Raw genomic sequence first — 21,824 nt, 5'->3', positions numbered from 1 at the left:
TGTTTTGTTTTGTTGCCAACCTGGTCTTTCCTTCAACAGGCATTTGTTATTGCCTACTCATGTGCCAGGCACTGTGCTTGGCGTCAGGGACACCCACTCAGTCTGTAATCAAGACACCATTTAGAGGGGAGGTCAGGCAGGAAAACAGAGAGTGACAATTCTGTGTGATATGTGCTATGAAAGGAGATAAATATGGGAGCAGGTCGTGGAGAACACCCACCTACACTGGGGGATCATGGTAGGCTTCTTGGAGAAGGTGAGTGAAAAGGGTGTGTGTGTGGGGGGGGGGTGTATTCTAGTCAAAGGGAACAGGCTGTGCCTGGGAAAGGAGCCTGGAAGTGGTATGGTTCATCCCCGGGTTCCCAAAGAGTTTAGCTGATGAGGAGTGAAGGGGGGGTTCTGGTGGGAGGTGAAGCTACCAGAGGACCAAGGCTGGATCACAGAGGGCTTGGGGCACCATACCAAGTGCTTGCTATGCTCTTTTGCAGATGTGGACGAGTGTGCCCAAGGGCTAGATGACTGCCACACCAATGCCCTCTGTCAGAATACACTCACCTCCTACAAGTGCTCCTGCAAGCCTGGCTACCGAGGGGACGGCAGGCAGTGTGAGGGTAAGTGACTGGGGTACCTGTGGTGAGTGAGCCAGCAGGTGAAGCTCCCTACCTCCTCAGCACTTGTAGTGACCACTCATGTTGGTAAAAGTGCTGCTCCTCTGCCCCCCCCAGGTCATACCACCCACCCCCAAAATCCATTTCAGACCCTTAAAGCACTAGGAACATCAGGTCTTTCCTAGAGCTGATCATACAGTTTAATGTGGTTCTGAAATGTCCTTTTGTCTGGCTTGTGAAAAAGAAAAGAAGTGCTTTAGTATTTTTGGTGCCTATCAGTTTGGGAGCAGAAAGCCCCAATCAGGAGAGCTGTGCCTGCCAGGGAAGGGCTGATCCTGCGCCTCCCTGGGGCAGTTTACACCCTCGCCCAGGAGTCTGAGTGCAGGAGTCTTGCCCTCCACTCCTGGCTCTGGAGGCTCCATCTTGTTCTTGGCTTCAGGCTGGCATTGTGACCTCCCAAACTTTAGAGGTACACCAAGCGCCAGCCTTATTTGAAGCTGCATGTTCACCCTGGAAAGATGTAGGCAGAGGGATACCTTGAGCCCTTGGAGTTCCAGATCTTTGAGCTAAAGTCTGATCTCTGTCATCCTGTGTTCTGGGACAGTGTCATGAATTCTGAAATTCAGAACTAGCCAGAGACTGGGTACTGAAAGGAGGAGGCTATTCCTGGGGATGGAAATCATGGCATGTTGGAACTGGCAGGGCTCTTCAGGGGAGCTCTGACATTCCTATCCCTCAGATGTGAGACCCTGAGGCCCCTGGGGAATTGAGAGGGGGGCTTGTGGCCATAATAACACAGTTAAAAGAAAAGTGAAAGAAAGTCAGACGTCTACCCTATCTCTGTCCCTGGACCCATATCTCTTGTATTCACTCAGCCTCCTGATGTCCTTCTTTGGTGAGAAATCCTGATATTTATACTTTGTGCATGAGGAGCAAAACTTGCCTCTCCTATCAGAGGAGACATGCTCCTGGTCAGGTTCGTAGCAAATGGGGTTGGTAGTCTATCCTTAAAGCCCTTGTGTTTCTTCAAGTTCGTGTTTTCCCAGAGATAGGCAGCCATCTCTCACCGAAAGACTACCTCTCCCTGAGACATCTCTCTGCAGGTTCCTCCATACCACACTCTCACTGTATTAAATATTCTATTTACAGTACTGGAATTCACACATGTTGGTACCCTGCTTGGGGGAAAAATGTTCACTCTTTCACTGGTTTTCCAGTCACTGTATACTCTCTGGGGGTGGAGATGGGCAGAAACTGTGCTATGGTTTCTTTGAGTTAGAATACATATTGAATGACAAGTGGCAGGAATTTCCTTATTCTTAGCTGTTGGGCTTGATGTATGACACATGGAATTGAATTGCTGACAGTTTATAGCTGAAAAGCCTACTATTTAGTTTAAAATAACTAAAATGATTGACTGGAATTGTTGCTTTTATATATTTAAATTGGCTCTAAAATGATAATATGTATTATTGGTATAAAAGTCAAACAATACAGAAAATGTATGAAATAGTATCTTTTATTTATTTATTTTTAAGTTTACTTATTTATTTTGAAAGAGAGAGTGAGAGAGCATGCCATGAGTGGGGGAGGGAAAGAGAGAGAGAGGGAGAAAGAATCCCAAGCAAGCTCCCTGCTGTCAGCACTGCATCCTACCAGGGACTGATTGAAGGGCTTGATCTCAGGACTGTCTCAGGGCTCAATCTCACAAACCATGAGATCGCGACCTGAGCAGAAATCAAGAGTCTGATGCTTAACCAACTGAGCAACCCACGAACCCCTAGAGGGATTTGATCTTTTAAATGCTTGTAATACTTTTGAATACATATGAAGTTATGTTTTTTCATTATAAGAATTGATATGGTAGGAATTGACACAATAAGTGAATGTCCTGTGGTTCCTCACAATAAAATTAAGGTTATGCATTTGTAGTAATACACAAAGTAAAAGTAAAAGAAGCTTTTGTCAAGGCTACTATAGAAGTGCTATTATACACTTTTTAGTGCATTACATGGGGAGGAGACACATGATGTTAATATGTCCCACTACTGGTGATATTAACCTTGATCACCTGGTTAAGATGGTGCATCCTGAGGGGAAAAAAGTTACAAACAGAGATGGAGGCAAGCCATAAGAGACTCTTAAATACAGAGAAGAAACTGAGGGTTGATGGGTGGGGAGGGCAGGGAAAATGGGTGATAGGCATTGAGAAGAGCACTTGTTGGGATGAGCACTGGGTGCCGTATGTAAGTGATGAATCATGGGAATCTGCTCCTGAAGCCAAGAGCACACCGTATACACTGTGTATTAGCTAACTTGGCAATAAATTATTAAAAAAAAAAAAGATGGTGCATCCTGGGTTTCTCTGTTGCAAAATTACTATTTTTTCTTTTTGCAATAACACATATCTTAGGGTAGATACATTCAGCCTGTGCTAATACTCTGTTACTTCTCAAGTCTTTTTTTTTTAAATCTTTTTAAAAAATGTTTGTTTATTTTTGAGAGAGAGAGAAACAGAGCACAAGCAGGGGAGGGGCAGAGTGAGAGGGAGACACAGAATCCGAAGTAGGCTCCAGGCTCTGAGCTGTCAGAGCAGAACCTGATGCAGGGCCCCAACCTACAAACCATGAGATCATGATCTGAGCTGAGCTTAGCCAACTGAGCCACACAGGAGCCCCTCTTCTCAAGTCTTTGCCCACTGATTTTGGCATCCAACTGTGGATCTTGTCTGCAACAATTATTACTGTGATGTAATAATTGGTAATTTTGTATTTCCCTCATTCCATATACATCTATTAACTGAGATTCTTCTGTAAGCAAGACTTGTTGCTTCTCCCCCATTTATTTATGCATTGATTTATGTATTTATGCCAGTATGGACTGGTAGATATTTAATTATATGTATAGTTATTTATTTTGGGCTCAAATTGTTTCAGCTTTAGCCATTGGGAGCTCCTTCACATTGTTTCCTGTGTCCTTTTGACATGCCCCCATCCTTTTTGGGGGCAATTCTTTGTTTTCTGGTACCATAAGATACCACAGACTTATCTTGTATTTTCCCTTCCCAGCCCTGGAACCAACCACTTCTTTAAGGAGCCCTGGTTTCTTTTATTGGAAAATGGTATATAGAAACCAAGATCTGAATGCTTGGTGTTCTTACTGTTACTGGGATGTCACTGCTCCTAGGCTATCTCACTGCACAGAACTAGGAAACATATGTATGTATTCTAACCCACATATACACATTTATCTATATTTATTGCTTATATTTATCCATTTGTATATATATTAAAAACAATGACTTACACTGATGATGCTTTGGATTCCAAAACAATGCCACAAGATTCATTGAATCTCCCTCTTTGGTTATTCATACCTTCTTTTTCCAACAGTGAGAAAGGTGGCTCTCATTTATCTGCAAGATAGTTACTTGTTTGTTGAATCCAAGTGCACACATAAATAATTTACAACACTATTAATCTATAGCCTTGCAAGTAAAACAGATTTACGAGAGTACAGTATCTGTTTGTAGCTATCTTTATTTTTAGCCTTACAACATTTAGTTAATATATTGGTTTTCAGAGTCACTTGGTGTTAGTACTTTTTTTTTCTACATTTCCTTCAGTGTGGTTGTTATTCATTTGTAATACAGTTGAGTTCATTTGTTTCTGTTTGTATCCTATTTTTTATGTGTTCTTCCCCCACCTCTGTATACTAGATTATATATGTATGTACATAAGAAGATATGTATTTACTTATGTATGTATGTATTCATCTATGTATCACTATGGTGCTGAGAGTGAAAACTATATAAAAAGGCATACTCAGGGGCGCCTGGGTGGCTCAGTCGGTTAAGCGTCTGACTCTTGGTCTCGGTTCAGGTCATGATCTCACAGTTTGTGTCATTAAGCCCCACATTGGGCTCTGTGCTGACAGTGTGTAGTCTGCTTGAGATTCTCTCTCTCTCTCTCTCTCTCTCTCTCTCTCTCTCTCTCTCCCTCTCTCTCTCTCTCTTTCTCTCTCTCTATTTAAAGTTTAAATAAACTTTAAACATAAAATAGAATAAAATAAAATTAAATTAAATTAAAAGGCATACTCAGAGAAGTATTACTCCTTCTCCCTATTCTTGTTCCTCTGTTCCTCATTCCTCCTCTCTCTCTCTTTTTTAATGTTTGTTTGTTTGTTTGTTTGTTTGTTTGTTTGTTTATTTATTTATTTATTTATTTATTTATTTATTTTGAAAGACAGAGAAAGAGACCATGCATGTGAGCAGGAGAGGGGAAGAGAGAGAGCAGGGGAGGGACTGTTGGGGCAGAGCCAGACGTGGGGCTCAATCTCACAAACTGTGAGATTGTGACCTGAACCAAAATCAAGAGTCCAATGCTTAAACCGACTGAGCCACCCAGGTGCCCCTCATTCCTTCTTTTCATCCTTTTCCCACATACCTTGGATTGATTACCAATCTTTTTTAGTTTCTGATTTATTCTCCTGCCTCCTAGATTTCTTTTGCAGCAAATGTGTAATTTTCCTTTTAACTACTTTAGTGAATTCTAATTTGTATACCATAAAAGACACCAATTCTAAATAAGTATAAAAATCAATGATTTTGAGTAAATTAGCTGAGTTGTGCAGCCATCACATAATCCACTTTTCAAACATTTCCCTTGTCTCAGTAAGATCCCTTATGCCCAGGTACAGTTAATCCTTATTCCCAGCCCCAGCTCCAGGCAGCCTCTAGTCTACTTTCTGTCTCTATAGATTGGCCTTTCTGGATATTTCATATAAATAGAATCATACAATATGTGGTCTTTTGTTTTTGGCTTTTAAAAAAAAATTTTTTTTAAATGCTATTTTTTAATTTATTTTTGAGAGAGAGAGACAGAGCGTGAGTAGGGGAGGGGCAGAGAGAGACGGAAACACGGAATCTGAAGCAGGCTCCAGGCTCCAAGCTGTCAGCACAGCCCAACATGGGGCTCGAACTCGTGAACCACAAGATCACGACCTGAGCTGAAGTTGGCTGCTTAGCCGACTGAGCTACCTAGACGCCCCTCACCCAGCATGTTTTTGAGGTTCATCCATGTTGTAGCCTGTACTGGCATTTTATTTTATTTTTTAATTGTTAACTAGTATTCTGTTGTATGGACATACTATATTTTGTTTATCCATTCACTAGTTGATGGACATTTGGCTTGTTTCTACTTTTGGGCTATTATAAGTAATGTTGCTATGAACATTTACCTGCAAAGTCTTTGTTATGGACATAATTTTTCATTTCTCTTGAATATATACCTAGGAGTGAACTTTCTAGATCACACATGGTAAATTTATGTTTAACCTTTTAAGAAACTGCTATACTGTGTCCAAAGTGGTGCCATCTTACATTGGCATCAGCAGTATATAACGGTTCCCATTTCTCCACATCCTATTGTCTGTCTTTTTAAAAAATAACTATTTATTTATTTTTGAAAGAGAGAGAGAGAGTGCAAGTGGAGGCAGGCCAGAGAAGGATCTGAAGTGGGCTTGGCACTGACAGCACAGGGCCCGATCCATGCAGGGCTCAAACTCATGAACTTTGAGATCCTGACCTGAGCCGAAGTCAGACGCTTGTTTAACTGACTGAGCCACCCAGCCTCCCCTATTGTCTGTCTTTTTTTTATCATAACTGTTCCTGTGAGTGTGAAATGGTATCTCACTGCAGTTTTAATTTGAATTCCCCTAATAATTAATGATGTCGGCTGTCTTTTCATATGCTTTTTACCCATTTGTATATCATCTTTGGGTGACATGTCTATTCAAATCTTTGCCCATTCGAAAATTGGATTGTTTGTCTTCTTTGTTGTAAGAGTCCTTTGTAAGTCCTTTATAACGTATGTGATTTGCAAATATTTTCCACCAATCTGTGGCTTGTCTTTATTTTCATAAGTATAAAAGTTGTAAATTTTGATAAAGTCCAACTTACTAATTTTAAAATTTATGAATTGTGTGTTTGGTGTTGTATCTAAGAAATCTTTACCTAATCCAAGGTCTCAAGATTTTCTCATAAAAGTTTTATGTTTTCTCTTTAAAGTTTTATAGTTTAAGCTCTTATATTTGGGTCTCTGGTCCATTTTGAGTTGATTTTTGTGGAGATATGAGGTAAGGGTCCAAATTCATCTTTTGCTGATGGATATTAATTGTCTAAGCACCATTTGTTGAAAAGACTATCATTTCTCCCAACAAATTGGACAAGACGATCATTTGTCCCAACAAATTAGACAAGAGTGCTAAAGCACTCTTATCTAAAATCAAGTGACCATAAATATAATGGTTTATTTCTGGACTCTATTCTGTTCCATCGATCTGTTTTTCTTTATGCCTGTATCACACTGTCTTGATAACTATAGATTTTTGGTAAGTGAAAGTCCTCCAAATCTGTTCTCCTTCTTCAAAATTGTTTTGGTTCTTCTGAGTCTTTTGCATTTCTATATAAATTGGATAAGCTTGTCAAGTTCTGTCAAAAAACATGCTGGAATTTCATGTGTGTGTTTTTTCATATTCCCTTATTTTTTTTCCCTGATAATAAACTACAGGTACTCTCACATTTTGATTTTTTAACTTAGTAGTATATCCTAGAAATCACCCTAAATCAGTTCATAGAAATCTTTCTCATTCTTTATTTTTTTAATTAATTAATTTTTTCAAAAAAATTTTTTTTTCAACGTTTATTTATTTTTGGGACAGAGAGAGACAGAGCATGAACAGGGGAGGGGCAGAGAGAGAGGGAGACACAGAATCGGAAACAGGCTCCAGGCTCTGAGCCATCAGCCCAGAGCCTGACGCGGGGCTCGAACTCACGGACCGCGAGATCGTGACCTGGCTGAAGTCGGACGCTTAACCGACTGCGCCACCCAGGCGCCCCGAATTAATTAATTTTTTTTTTCAACGTTTATTTATTTTTGGGACAGAGAGAGACAGAGCATGAATGGGCGAGGGGCAGAGAGAGAGGGAGACACAGAATCGGAAACAGGCTCCAGGCTCTGAGCCATCAGCCCAGAGCCCGACGCGGGGCTCGAACTCACGGACCGCGAGATCGTGACCTGGCTGAAGTCGGACGCTTAACCGACTGCGCCACCCAGGCGCCCCGAATTAATTAATTTTTAACAGCTGCACAGTATTGGATCGAATAAATGTACTGTAGTTCTTCAACTACTCTCTCCTATGTATGGGCATTTCGGTTGTTTCTAGTATTTTGTGATTACAAACAGTACTGCAGTGAATTACCTTGTGCATATTTATTTTCCTGTTGTTGGAGATGTATCTTGAGGATAGAGTCCTAGAGTTGGGATGGCTGGTTGGAAGGTAAATACATTATATCTCCATACTAAAGAGATGCCACCTGTCTGGCTTAACTTCTGTTTTATTCCTCAGACATTGATGAATGTGAAAATGAATTCAACGGAGGCTGTGTCCATGACTGTTTGAATATTCCAGGCAATTATCGCTGTACTTGTTTTGATGGCTTCATGTTGGCTCATGATGGTCATAATTGTCTTGGTAAGGAAAACAGTTGGAAATCACAATTCTACTGTACCTACCCTCCGGCACCCCACCCTTTTCTTTCCTTTGATGAAAACATACTCATTAAAACAAAAAGGGGATCAGAGACTTGTGTTTTCTGGCCCCCTCAAAATCATAGTCCCTGAGAGAAAACCAGGTAAAGTGCTTTCGTTTATATGTGATCATTCATAATGTAAATTCTCCATTAGTCTAAGGAGATGGACAACATCATTGTTACTACGTATTGACTTTCTAGCATTGACTTGTCACCTTTAAGATCTTTGATTTAATGCTGTAAGTATCTCTATTCTAGAATTAGGTAAAACTACTTATTCTGAAAATTCCAAATATGTGATTGGATTTCAGCCAGGTAACCCCACCTCCTTTTTTCTTGAAAGGCAAAGGGGTTCAAACAGAAACCTTCCATTAACATCATCCTATTATCCCACAAAACAGAAACATCTGTCGGAGTTTTAGTTCCTGAGTTACGGACTGCAAAGAGCATTGTTTACATTGGTTGCTTATGCCAGGAATAAACAGAATTCAGAAATAGCAAGCAACTGGATGGGACTGGGTGTGGAATAGTCTTAGAGGATGAAGCACACTTGGCAGAAAGGTATTCCTGGTCTGTTTGCATTTTAAGGCTGCTGTTATCAGTTGTGCAGGAGGACATCATGGGACACAGATGGCATCAGGGTCCTTTGATGCTGATGACCTTTTATGCAGTTAACCTGCTGATATCTGCTTGGCTGACCAAGGAGTAACTTGAACCAGGTCCTGACACAGAGTGGACAGCTACTGAGATGCTCCCTTATAGTACAGGGGGAATGGCCACTTGATTAAATGCTTTGAGATCAGCATAGATAAGTACAGACAGAACTTGTTTTTTGAGTGGTAGAGAAGGAGAGTCTTTCCAAAGTCTTTTGATTCTGGGAATCAATCCTTGTATGATGTTTATCCCGCTTCACTGTCACCTGGAACCCCATCCTGAAATAGATTCTGTCCCTTCCTATTTGTGCTCTGTGTGAGAGGTCAGTCTTTGGGTCAGACCACTTGGCTTTCCAAGCCTGTAGCTGTCAGGAAGATTTGATTGATGGCTGGGGGCTCACTAACCCCTTTGCAGACTGTCTAGGGCAGCCAGGCCTCAAAAAGACACTAGAGAGACCATCATGACAACAATAATCAATTGAGATTAATTAAAAACTGAACAAAATATGAAGTCACTTTCAGTGTGTAATATTTTGGGAAGCATGCAGTATGTTTGGAGGGTTTGGCTTTGTTTTTTTACCATTATCTGGGGTAAATCTCACATGTCCTTTTGGTTTGCCAAAAGTGGCATTTTGGGAATTTATATCTAATGGCAGATCTAGTCATTACAGTTTTGCCTAAACCCCAAGTTGTGCTTGGGGGAATGTGTGAGATTCTTAAGAGCAACAGGCCAAACTATGCAGGGTTTAAGGGCCTGGGCCAGCATTGGGTCAGGTGGTTTTGAGGAAAGGCCAGTTCAGAAATCCTCAGCCCAGGAGTCTTTTCCTTGCCTTGTCTGCTAACACAGATATTTCAGCAGCCTCTCTTCATTCCCTCTCTTTGGGGTCTCTTTGTGGACTTGGTAGCAAGGATCTTCCTGACAGAAAGATCCTGAGTATCCACTGAGTGTATCCAAAGGGGCAAACGATTCTTTAAAGGAAGCCATGAGAAATAAAGTGATATAGTTAGAAGAGCAGGACCAGCAGATACAGAGATTTCTCTGCCATTTAGACTTGAAAGGGTTGAAGCATTTTGTTACAAGGAAGCCAGAACTTTTCAGGAGTAGTACTTTCCTGTGTTCTCTGGGATGACCCCTTGCCTCTCCTCAGCCCCTTACCACATACTAGCTACAATATACCAGAATATACACAGTACAAATACTACTTAAATCTGGCACCAAACCCAGACTGCTCCAAGATCCTGAATGCCATTGAGCTTGAAAAACGAAATGTAGCTCTTCCACATAGCTCACCTGCCTGAATTCAGTTTCCATTTTTTGAGTGTCTGGGGGTGCATTGTAGCTATTCAGTGTGGGGGCCGTGGTTCTCAACTCTGGCTGCACGTTAGAATCACTGGAGAAGTTTAAAACAACACCACTGCCTAAGTCTCATCCAAGACTAGTTATATCAGTGTCTCAGGAGGTGGGGTCCAAGCATCTGGGTGCTAACATGCAGCCAGGGTGGAGAACCACTGTTTTGCAGTCTAGAGAAACTTGCCAGGCTAGTGATACCTCTTTGTGCATGTGAACACACACACTTTTGTATTAATTCAGTCAGAGTGTGTCACTTAATGGCACATTTCTAATTGCTTTGGAGAAAGGAATAGTGGGTTAAATGGAGGGTGGGTGGGTGATGGCTCAGAGGGGAGCACACCTTTACTCAAAACCAATCCAGGAATTGGTGTTCAGGGAAACAGATCTCCCCAGCTCACCATGAGTCCTCACCATGGAACACCTTGGCCAGGTGTGTTCCAGAGTAGCTCATCCTTTGGAATGTGCTCCCTTCACCCTTTGGCATAGAGAAGGGCAAGTTTGTTAGGCTTAAGGGGATGGCTCGGGTCCCATCAGTTTAGAAAGGCATCTGCCTGGTAGTGTGGGAGGATGCATGACTGTAAGATCAGAAACTTGAAACCAGATAACAGATATTTAAATGTGAATTTTCTTGTTATGGATGTGCCCAGAAGCTAATGATAGGCACATGGGAAATCAGGCTAGAGAAATAAATTGCTTTTATATCAGCCTTCTCCTTGAGTCTTTGTCATGTCTGAGATTTTTCTGGAAGTTTCCTCTTATTTGGCTCTAGTGTTGCTGTCCTCTCCTGCTTTTTTGTTCATGCATTGAACAATTAATGTGCACCTGAAGTTCCAGGGCTATGCTAAATAAAACAAAGGTCTCTGTCCTCAAGGAGTTCACAGTCTAGTGGAGATGGATAGGTAAAAGATTTTGAGGGGTCCAAGGTACAAATTAAAAAAAAGAAGATTTTGAGAATACACTATGGTAAGTGTATTGGTAGAGCCATGCACAGAGTAATTTATGACACAGTGGAAGGAAAGTCCCCTAACTCCATCCTGGGGGGCACAGAAAGACAGATAGAGGAAGATTCACCCCCTTTCTGTCTTTCTGATGGCTCCTCTTCTGGGGCTTCTGCTGTCTCACCTACCTCCTGCTGCTAGTATTCTCCCGAATTCTACCTCTGGCTATGTGCTCTCTGCAACCCTTCTGTCCCTTCCCACACTCCTGCCTGGGGCTTTCTTATCTACATCCACCACTTTATAAGGCCACCACAAGTAAATGACTCTCAGAGGTGTCTTTACAACACCAGACTCAGGTTTCCCTCTGCTACTGGACCAAGGCCTGAATGTCATCATCTCACATATATCACCTTCCTACCGTGGTGGGGGCCAACCACAGCCCCATCCCCATTTCCCTACCCAGCTCTGGTCTTCACCATGTTTCTCGGCCACCCTACCCGATGCCCATGTGGCTTTCCACCCTGCAGGCACCTTGCCCACAGTGCTTCTGTTTTTTCCTTCCTAGGCATCCCCTCAGCCAGGCCCCAGGCCCTGTCCCCGACTAGCACCAACTGAGGCTATTTCAGGTTCACATGTGAAGCCAGGCTTTTGATTCTTCTCCTTCCTTGTGTCCTACCCTTGGCTATCACCTTATTCTTCCTAACTCCAGGATCTGGCCATGCCACCCTTGCTACAGTGGTTCCAACTGCCTCTTAGATTAAGAGACAGGTATTCAAGGTCCTCCACAGAGTGACCCAATCTATTCCCAGCTTTATCTCCTATAACTTCCCTGCATGTACCCATGCTCCAGCCAAACGAATGACTCACCCTTATCTGAACATGCTCCATGCTCCCTAGCATTTGTGCTATGCTCATACTCTTTCTTTTGTCCAGAATCCCTTCTCCTGATTTAGAACTGAAGACATCCCATCTTCCATCAGCTTTTCCATAAAACCCAACCTGATACCCCACAACCAGGTAGCCTCTTTTTCCCTTGTACCACCTTTTACTGTATCTCACAATTACTTGTACGTTTGTCTCTTTCCCTTTGCTGAAGGCCATGCTCCTAGAGCAAAAGAATTTGATCCTACTCATCTGTGTTTTACTGTCCCCTCTAGCACCATACTTTGGAAAGAGAAGGTGTTCAATAAATATTTACGGAATATATTATCTTGTATTCATGTGGAGGGCCTGCTTAAGTGAGCCCCAGAACTTTGTGGTCTTGGGTCCCTGCTAGCGTCAATTCTGAGAGTTTCTGTGATGCAGGGAAGGAAGAGGGACCTCATCTCTGCTTAGCGGGTGTCCTGAGATGCTGGGAGGGGTGGGCATTTGAAACAGTCACAAAAGCAAAGGCTAATCCTCCTCTCCCTCCAGATGTGGATGAGTGCCTGGAGAACAATGGCGGCTGCCAGCACACCTGTGTCAACGTCATGGGGAGCTACGAGTGCCGCTGCAAGGAGGGATTTTTCCTGAGTGACAATCAGCATACATGCATTCACCGCTCCGAAGGTGCCTCTGCTCTGCTGTGGGCCTGGGCAGAGGGGGAGGGTGCAGGGGGCAAGGAAACCCCTCACCCTGAGTGAGTTTAGAGGGGAAGTACGGAGTATAGACATTCTGGAGGCTTGTGGATGAATCTAGACCCTGCTACTGGGTGAACCCTGGGCAAGCTATTTTAGCTTCCACTTCCTCACCTGGCAAAATAAGTGGGTTGGGCTGGGTGAGCTCTGAGAGCTCTTTAAACTCTCACATTCCTGATTCTAATCTTTAAATAGAGAACATTTCAAACATGACTAGGTGTCTCAGGAAGAATGTAATGGATAATCTGCCAAGTTTTTCAAAACGGTGCTGCAAACCACAGCCCCAAGCGCGAGCCTGCTCTGAGCTCTGGGTGGGCAGGGAGGGGCTGGAGCCTTTTTATAAGGACTTGCAGACCCAGATCTGGCCTTCCCTGGGTTTCCCATTTTTGAACCCTGAGCCTCTGGCATTCTAGGACCCCCTCCCTACAAGTGGGCTTTCTATGCTGTGGTTTTCCTGTGTGGCTGCTTATGATTCCTCCATAAATTTGTAGACAACTCTTCTGATGGCCTCCCTTTTGTTCTCTTTGCTTTGGGCCTATACTTTTTTTTAATTCCTCTATTAGTTCAGTGGATTCTTAGGAGGGAGAGGCATTAGGAACACGTGGCCAGTCAGCCACTTTTAACTGAATGACATGTTTTTAATTCTCTGCACTTTCTTAAGCCAAAGAACCACATTTTGGTGGCTGTATTTCTCCTGGGGTTGCCTGAGTCTGTTTTTGAGGGAAATGCTCTAAACATTAGACTATTAACTCCTTTTGGCATGTGGTGCTGCTTGTTCATTCTCATAACTTAAGAATGAGGTGATTTCAAGTTCTTCTACTATTTCATCACACATTTGTAGATTTATTGTTAAATCATGGTTCTTGTGACTTTCCAAGGGTGTCTTTTTGGAGGATGATTTCTGCCTCATTTTCCAAGAATGATGGCTCCTTCCTTGTACCTGACTTAGGAAGCCTGTTTGGGTAGTAAGAAGAATGGTCATGGGCTAGTGGGTTTGAGGAGTCTTATCATCCTGAGCCTGCTAGTTCTCAGGGTTTGGGTGGGTTGGACAAATACTGGTTCTAATCCGGCAGATCTCTTATCTCATGCAGGCATGGCACTTGATAGAGGAACAGTTGGGTTTAAAGCTCCTGGTAGGTGCTCTGGATTTTTCTGTGAGCCCCGCATCTGGGAATAGGCAGGATTAAGACTCCAGCAGTTAAAAGCGATCTGGATCTCTGGGCACCTCCTCTTTGGTTGCTCAAAGCTGCTTCCTGGGAAGTCACTCGGCTTTCCCTACAGGTGGTGGGGAATGGGGTGGGGACCTGTAGGTCATGCCATTGCTTGAACACAGTATGGATCCTACCCAGTCACAAAGCAGTTCGCAGTGATTAAGATTATCTCTTACTCTTGCACTTCCAAAGCAGTAGCTCAGCCCCTTTCTCCCCTCTGGCGAGACCTCCAGACTGATTACAGACACAGGCTCTTCATAACAGAAGTAAATACAAAAGCAGTTCCTTTTTGCAATCTGTGTTTTCTAAATTTTCTACAATTCAGACATTCTTGGATTCCCTGAAGAGTATTTAAAATGAACTTATTTGTCTGGAGCTAAAGCCAAAATCCAAGAATTTGAGTTGTGGTCTAAGTGTGCTCTCTGTGATTTTCCGTGGTGTTTCAACCTGATTGCTTGGTGAATTCAGGGTAGTGTAAGCCATCAGATTATAGCAGTCTGTAACTGAGACCCTGTCCATCCTAGGGTTTTAACTCTTCAAATAGATCAGTCTGTAAACAGTGTTCCTTTAGGATTTCCTCCTTGATGTGCACATTAAACCCTTAGAACCTGTTATTAAAATGGACTTTAAAACCCATTGTTGATACTCCAAAATTGGTTAAAAGAAGGTGACATTACAAGCTAGTATTTTCTAGTGTTGTGGTTACTTTTAATAATTATTTACTAAATGTTCTTCAATTTAGGGGATCATAATAGATGACTCTGAGGGAAAGCTTAAGCTATTGATTTTTTTAAATTATTATTCTTAGAGACCCCAAAGCTCTGATAAAGAGACTGTGTGTTTTCACCCATGTAATGGGGGTAGGCTGGAGAGAGACATACTGCCCCGGCTGGCCTTTGTCCCCATTCATGGGTGCTCAGGCTCTCAAAATGAGCATTCCTCTTTTGTTTTGTCTGGTCTGAGAATATTTTTCGATGCTTGCACCGCTGCCCTTGCAGAGTAGGGGGAAGGTGTCAGGGTAGTGAGGAAGGGGCTGTGCTCTCAACAGGGCCTGTCTCTGTCTTTTGTAGAACATTTCTTGCTCTGTCTGCAAGGCATATATTAATTCAGTTTCCAGAAATATTCTTCAGGGAGACTGAGCTGGGGACCACTGCAATAGGCTATTTCTAATGTTTTTGTGAGCTATTTCCCTCCTGGTAAACTAAACAACCCTAAACATGACTGCCAGCCCAATTTCTGGGGGGAGCCAGAATCTTGGCTGGGCCTCCCAGTTGGGACCGGACCCATCTGCTTCCCCTAGCAGTGGCATTTTTTTGTGTGTGTCAGGGTACTATGAACAGCTTTCGGGGCACCTTTTGAAAAGCCCCCAGCATTTCCAGAGTCATTTTAACCTCTATTACCTCCTGGTAAGTTTAGGTCTGGCTTGACATGATAGGACATTGGGGGCAACTTTTTGTGTATCCCCATGGCATCTGACACAGTCAATTCTTTCTTTCTTTATCTCTTTCTTTCTTCATTCCTTTCTTTCTTTCTTTCTTTCTTTCTTTCTTTTTTAACTTTTTAAAAAGTTTATTTATTTTGAGAAAGAGACAGTGCAAGTTGGGGGGGGGGAGCAGAGAGAGGGAGAGAGAGAGAGAAAGAGAGAAACAGAGAGAGAGAATCCTAAGCAGACTCCATGCTATTGGCAGAGTCCAATGCGGGGCTTGAACTCATGAATCATGAGATCCTGACCTAGCTGAAACCAAGAATTGGGTGCTTAACTGACTGAGCCACCCAGGTGCCCCAATTCTTTTTTCTTTTCTTTTCTTTTCTTTTCTTTTCTTTTCTTTTCTTTTCTTTTCTTTCTTTCTTTCTTTTATAGTCAATTCTTATGAAATATTTCTTGTGTAAGTGAATTGCTCCTCTGAGGTGGTAAAGGTCACTTTGCAAATGTCTTAGACTTGAAAACAGAGTGAAGAGAAGCAGCAGCTGACCTGTTTGGGGAGCGTACTTTGCAGGTATTCCTGCTGCCTTTTCTTGGGCACTGTTATGTTTAGCCCTGGTACTCCTGGTGCCTGTCATTCCAAATGCTCTGTTGATCCATGAACAAATGTAATTCTTGCTGGGCCTTCCTAGGAGGACAGGGCGCTGCTTCTGGAGACAGCTCTCACCTCCTGTGCTGTCTCAGTATTGGGAGCAAATAACATTTCCAAAAATCACCAGCCAGAACTAAGAGAGAGCTTTGCTCTGATCCAGTACAAGCCCCATTCTGTGTTAACTGACAGCAGCCTTGGCATGGGTGAATGAATCTCAGCAACTTCCAGCAGACTGAGTGCTGGAGTTCAAACAGCTTGTAACTGTCAGATAAAAAACAAAATGGCTTTAAGAGAATATGGGATGTATTAACAGTTACGCTGTCTTTTGGAATAGGAATGACATCTGTTTGTATTAAATCAGCTATTCCAGTTAAGCATAGATCAATGACTCTATGGTGAGAATTAGCGAGAAGTGACTTTTGACTTAATTAGGACCAACTGATTCTAATTAAGTCAAAAGATTTTAGGGGCACAATACAGAACAGTGTAGGATCCTAAAGAAGTTGAATGAAAACTTTTTGTACTCATGTTTAAAACAGTGCTACTTTTGGGGTGCCTGGGTGGCTCAGTCGGTTAAGCATCTGACTTTGGCTCAGGTCATGATCTCGCAGTTTGTGAGTTCAAGTCCCGCGTCAGGCTCTGTGCTGATGGCCTGGAGCCTGCTTCAGATTCTGTGTCTCCCCCTGTCTCTTCCCCTCCCATGCTCATGTTCGGTCTCTCTCTGACTCTCAATAATAAATAAACGTTAAAAACTTTTTTAAAATTTCTACTTCTAGTGTTAGAGAGTGTCTTGTTGGTTGAAAACAAAAAACCTACTCTCAAAGACACTTATTGTACAGAGGCAAAGAAGCATCACATGGGCATGTATTTAATATAATAATGCAGTACAAACTGAGCAGAGGTTTTGAGAATACTCTTGGGTGTGATGAGAGTTCCTCCAGAGTTCTGGCAGGTGGCAGGGTCTCAAAGAATTGGTTTGAGAAGAGGCAGGATTCTGGCAAACCACACAGATATACATTATGTTATGACCCCATCATTTAAATGCATATTAAACTAGCCAGGAAAAGAATCTTCTTCCCAGCTCTGTTACCACAAGATTGGACCTAATGAAAATGATAGTATACCTGGAAAGGATTTTACAGCACATGTGTGAGGTCTCTTTCTGTTCTCTCTGTTGTGTTGTTGCTATGCTCTGAACCTGCTGAGGGAGGGCCCAGAGACTAGGTGAGAGTGGTCACAGAAGAGAGGCCTCTGGGCTGGTGTTCACATGCTGATGCCAGAAGATAGTAGTCAGAGTCCCCTCCAAAGTGTGGATTTGGTTGAGGTAGAGAGGGGAGTTGACATTTTCAGAAAATCATCTTCAAGAGTATGTGAACCAGTTGGGAATCTTCGTCTCTGCAGATTTCCTTAGAGAGATTGTCCCCTCTTTGTATCCTTGGTCAGCATGGGTAACAACCTGGCAGAGGTAAGAGTCTAGGTAGCAGTTCCCGGGGTCTGCAGGCTGTGGTTCCACACCCCCCAGAGAGCTCTTGCGCTTTCTTTTCAGTGTATTTGGAAGGCTCCTACCTCTAGGAGACTTCAGACATTGTATCTCTTGGGTGAGATAAAAAATTTTTTATGTCTCTGTTAATTGACCTGACTGGATTCGGATGACATGTTTGTTTAAAATGTGGGGCTGATGGAGACCCAGGCAGGCAGGTCCCCCCTCTCCCCAGCCTTTTGCAGTGCCCCTGGGGCTCAGGGCTGTGCCTACAGCCTGCTCACTGGCTGCATGCTGCTGTTTTGCAGAGGGTCTGAGCTGCATGAATCAGAATCACGGCTGTGGTCACATCTGCAAGGAGGCCCCGAAGGGCAGTGTCGCCTGTGAGTGCAGGCCAGGTTTTGAGCTGGCCAAGAATCAGAGAGACTGCATCCGTAAGTACAGACTGGCACATGCCTGTGCTGGGAACCATCCTACTCCACAGGTTGTCTTCTGCAGCCCAGGATCAGAAATGCCACCTCATGGTGGAGCAATCACATCAGGAAAGGCAGCCATCTTAAGATACTGACCTTCACTGAGGACTAAGTTTGCTGCGCAAGGGTAGTCTCTGATAGGGAAAGGAAATGATACTTTTTAAGGGAACCAATCAGAAGGAAATAAAATTTGGGAGTGAGGACTGTGAATGTTGGGGGCCAGTTTCCCTGTTCCCACAGAATGAAACCAAATGTTGTCATCTGGCAATCACAGCTCTTTGCTACCTGGTCCTGCTTCTTGTACAAGCCACATCCACCTCCTTTTCCCAAACACCGACCTGTTTGCCTGCTGGAGAACAGCCCATGTTCTTTCATGCCTCCAAGCCTTCTCCAAGCCCTCCTCCTCACCTGGCTTGGTGAATTCTCACTCAATTTTTAATATTCTGCCTAACGCCTAATAATGATAAGGATAATAGCTACTTTTGGGGAACATTTACTGTGTGCAAAGTCTTGTCCAAAGATGTACCAATTCCATTGAATTCTTAATATCACCACCCTATGAGCTAAGTATTATTATCCTCATTTTTAGTTGAGAAAATTATGGAGAAGGTAAAGCAACAAGGTCACACAGGGAGCACATGGCCAATTAGGATTCGGGTGTCGATCTAGCTCGAAGGCTCTTTAGCACTTTGCTAGACTTCCCCAGAAGCCCTGACAGACCAGGCAGCCATTTTGTATTTTGGCTCCCACAGCACTGTTGATTCCTCAATTATAGCACACGACACCAGGCTTGAATTGTGTATTTATGTGTCTGTCTCCCCAGCTGTGAGCCCCCACAGTCAGGGACCTTGTCTTATTTTTGCTTCTTAGTCTTCCCCTGGTGCCTACCACAGGATGTGCTCACTACACATTTATTTATGAATGGATGGATCAATGGTGTACCCAGTCTGGACACAGCTGCCATACAACGATGAAACACAATAATGAAACTCCAACTGGTAATAGGGAACAACCTGCCATTAAGGGTGTTCCTAAACCACTATCTATGCCAGAGGAGACGGATGGTTTTCCTTTAGCAACTCTTCCCAAAGCCATGGACTTTCTATAATTCCCCTGCAGTTTGCGGAGGATGGTTGTTTACAGTGAGTCGACCTGAGTGGTTAAGAGATGAGGAGGTAGTTTCTCTGGTGAGAGACTTTTCTCCATTGTCTCCATCACAAAGCAGAGTGCAGCTCTTAAACCTGCCAAACCAGGGCTGGTGCCACCACCAGAAATAGATTCTGACAGACTCTTAGGACTCCTAAAAGTGAGGCTGTCCCTGCGAGCTTCTAGTGGGCTGAACCAAGTGGCTCCACTAGGTGCCTTCACAAGGAGGACCCATGTCTCTAGAGGAGACTCACCTGTGGAGTGAGACTCTTTGGCAGTTCAGTTTTTCAGGGGCTAGTAGAATACCTGGAATTTAAATTTTAAAATATTCTTGAGATGTCACTTCCTCAAAAATTATTATAATTACATTTGAGGAAAGAACAAAAAGAAAAACAGAAGAATTCCACCACATAACCAGCTGTTTCACTGTTTTTGTTTGTTTGTTTTTTGCTCTTCCCTCATGTCCCTTCACTTTTTCCATATTCCCATTTAGTTGTTCTCAGACATACTCAATTTTTACACCACTGTGACCACAGAACAGTTTCTTTCTCACGTCACAAATATGTATTTCGTTCTTTCACATTGGAAACATTACAAATGCTTATGTAAGAATTTCAACAGCCCTAAGTGTGTAAAGAAAATCTATAACCTTCCCTTTCCCATTTCTCTTGCCAGAGGTAACCACGGTTCAGTTTGATGATAGATCATTTTGAGTAGGCTTTTTTTTTTTTTTTTTGGCTTATCATCAGTGAGTTCATACACAGTCTTCGTAATCGTTGGTTAATGTTGCATTAAATGTGTGCAGTCATCATTTCCTCTACATTCCCTCCCTTCTAAGTAATCTAGATAGAATCTGATGAGAGAAATTCTAACATATTTGTACAAATAAGTATTATCTGTTTCTTCCAGAGTAAAGTGCTAGAACATTTTCTAAAGCCCCAGTATAGCTGTATTAATATGCAAACTTCTCCTGATAGAACAAAGCAGTAGTCTAGAATCTTTTGGCATACTTCCCCTGGAATAGTGATATTCTCTCTTACCTTCCTGTTGCCATTTTCCTGTATAACTGCTCAAATCTGTCATTCAGCATTTCTTTTTTTAAAATGTTTTTTTTTAAGTTTATTTATTCGTTTTGAGAGAGAGAAAGAGAGAGCAGGGGAGGGGCAGAGAGAAAGGGAAAGAGAGAGAATCTCCAGTGGGCTCTGCACTGACAATGTAGACCCCGATGTGGGTCTCGGACTCACGAACTGTGAGATTGTGACCTGAGCTGAAATCAAGAGTCAAGATGCTTAACCTACTGAGCCACCCAGGTGCCCCAGCATTTCTTGAATTCATACTGTGACTATCTGTTTACATAGACAGCGTCTGGCTCTGAGTCAGGGTTACTTCTTTTATGTGCTGTGCCTAGCACATAGTAGGTGTTCAAAACTTGCTGAATGACAAGCAGAGATCTTCTGAAGCAAACCCATCCCTGATTGTGGAAAAGTCAGTGCTCAGTGTGTTGCTTGGGTTTCCTCTTAGTGACCTGTAACCATGGGAATGGTGGGTGCCAGCACTCCTGCGAGGACACCACCGAAGGCCCGGAGTGCAGCTGCCACCCAGGGTACAAGATGCACACAGATGGAAAGAGCTGCCTCGGTGAGTGACCCCTACACTTGGTGAGGGTCTGCCCCAGCCTGCCCACCCCTAACCCCAAAACTGAACCTGTTAATGGTGTTTAGCACCAGATTCAGGGTATTTCCAGAGCATTTGCCTCCAGATGGGTTCCGTGATGCTTTACATGTGGTGGTGGGAGTAGTCTAGTCCTGGGAGGGTGTCCCCTCTCTCCCTGTGCCACCATGGAAAGCCCTTTCTCTTCTCCTAGACTAGGGGGGCTCCTGAAGATGGTACTCTGGAGACTGGGACAATACATCCTAAAGGTCCAGGGCGACATGAAGTTAAAGCTAGCCATTTGTGATGACACAGTGGCCCTTATGGTCAGCAGAAGCCCATGTTGCCTATTTCTGTCAGGATGCTATTCTGTACTTCATGGTCCGTCCTTTGCTAGCTCCATTTTAGAGGTTCCCAGGCCCCAGGTTCTTTTTGTCCTGGACCGAGGGTACTGGAGTGAATCTGAAGCTTACATTCCCTAGTGTCTCTTTGGTCACTGCAATATGCTTCAAAAATCTTTTCCATATTTAATGTTTACTAAGGCTCTGCGGCCATTCAACATACTGTGTTTCCCACAGAGCCTCTTTACAACACGTTTTTATTGAGGGAACAGAGTGGCACATCTTACATTGTTCTCGTGTCTGGGGTTTCGGCAGAAGGGGTTGTGCAGGGGATGAATAATCTGATTCATTCAGTCTGAGAACTGTGCTGTTTTGCGTCTCTTATAGAGCAAGAGGATGCTGCCCTGGAGGTGACAGAGAGCAATGCCACATCAGTGGTGGACAGTGATAAACGGGTGAAACGGCGGCTGCTCATGGGTAGGCACTGCCCCCTGTTCCTTGGCCACTGTCCTGTCCCTTTCCCTCCTTATCACATCAGGCCTGAACCTGGGCCTAACTTATTACATCAGGGCCCCTACACCCTCAGACCAGCTGGACCTGGGTCAGCAGCTCCTGTCAAGCCACATTGTGTCTGTTCTTCACCCACTGCTGTTACTTAGTCACCATCCAAGGACTCTAGAATTGTGGGAAG

At 43.3% G+C, this 21,824-nt stretch overlaps 1 protein-coding gene across 3 annotated transcripts in view; it reads left to right on the top strand.

The window, feature by feature from the left end:
• Positions 1–21,824, top strand: part of SCUBE2 (signal peptide, CUB domain and EGF like domain containing 2) — a 63,539-nt gene that overhangs the window by 982 nt on the left and 40,733 nt on the right. For all 3 annotated transcript variants that reach the window (XM_030332928.1, XM_030332926.1, XM_030332925.1), the window contains exons 2-7: positions 489–611; positions 8,016–8,141; positions 12,555–12,689; positions 17,832–17,957; positions 20,664–20,780; positions 21,521–21,610. In XM_030332928.1, the coding sequence (XP_030188788.1) occupies positions 489–611; positions 8,016–8,141; positions 12,555–12,689; positions 17,832–17,957; positions 20,664–20,780; positions 21,521–21,610 (717 nt within the window). The remainder of the gene's footprint in view (positions 1–488; positions 612–8,015; positions 8,142–12,554; positions 12,690–17,831; positions 17,958–20,663; positions 20,781–21,520; positions 21,611–21,824) is intronic.

The sequence above is a fragment of the Lynx canadensis genome, chromosome D1 (genome assembly GCF_007474595.2).
Source record: "Lynx canadensis isolate LIC74 chromosome D1, mLynCan4.pri.v2, whole genome shotgun sequence".
NCBI lineage: Eukaryota > Metazoa > Chordata > Mammalia > Carnivora > Felidae > Lynx > Lynx canadensis.
The sequence above is the reverse complement of the archived record's forward strand: the minus strand, read 5'-3'. Positions and strand labels throughout refer to the sequence as shown.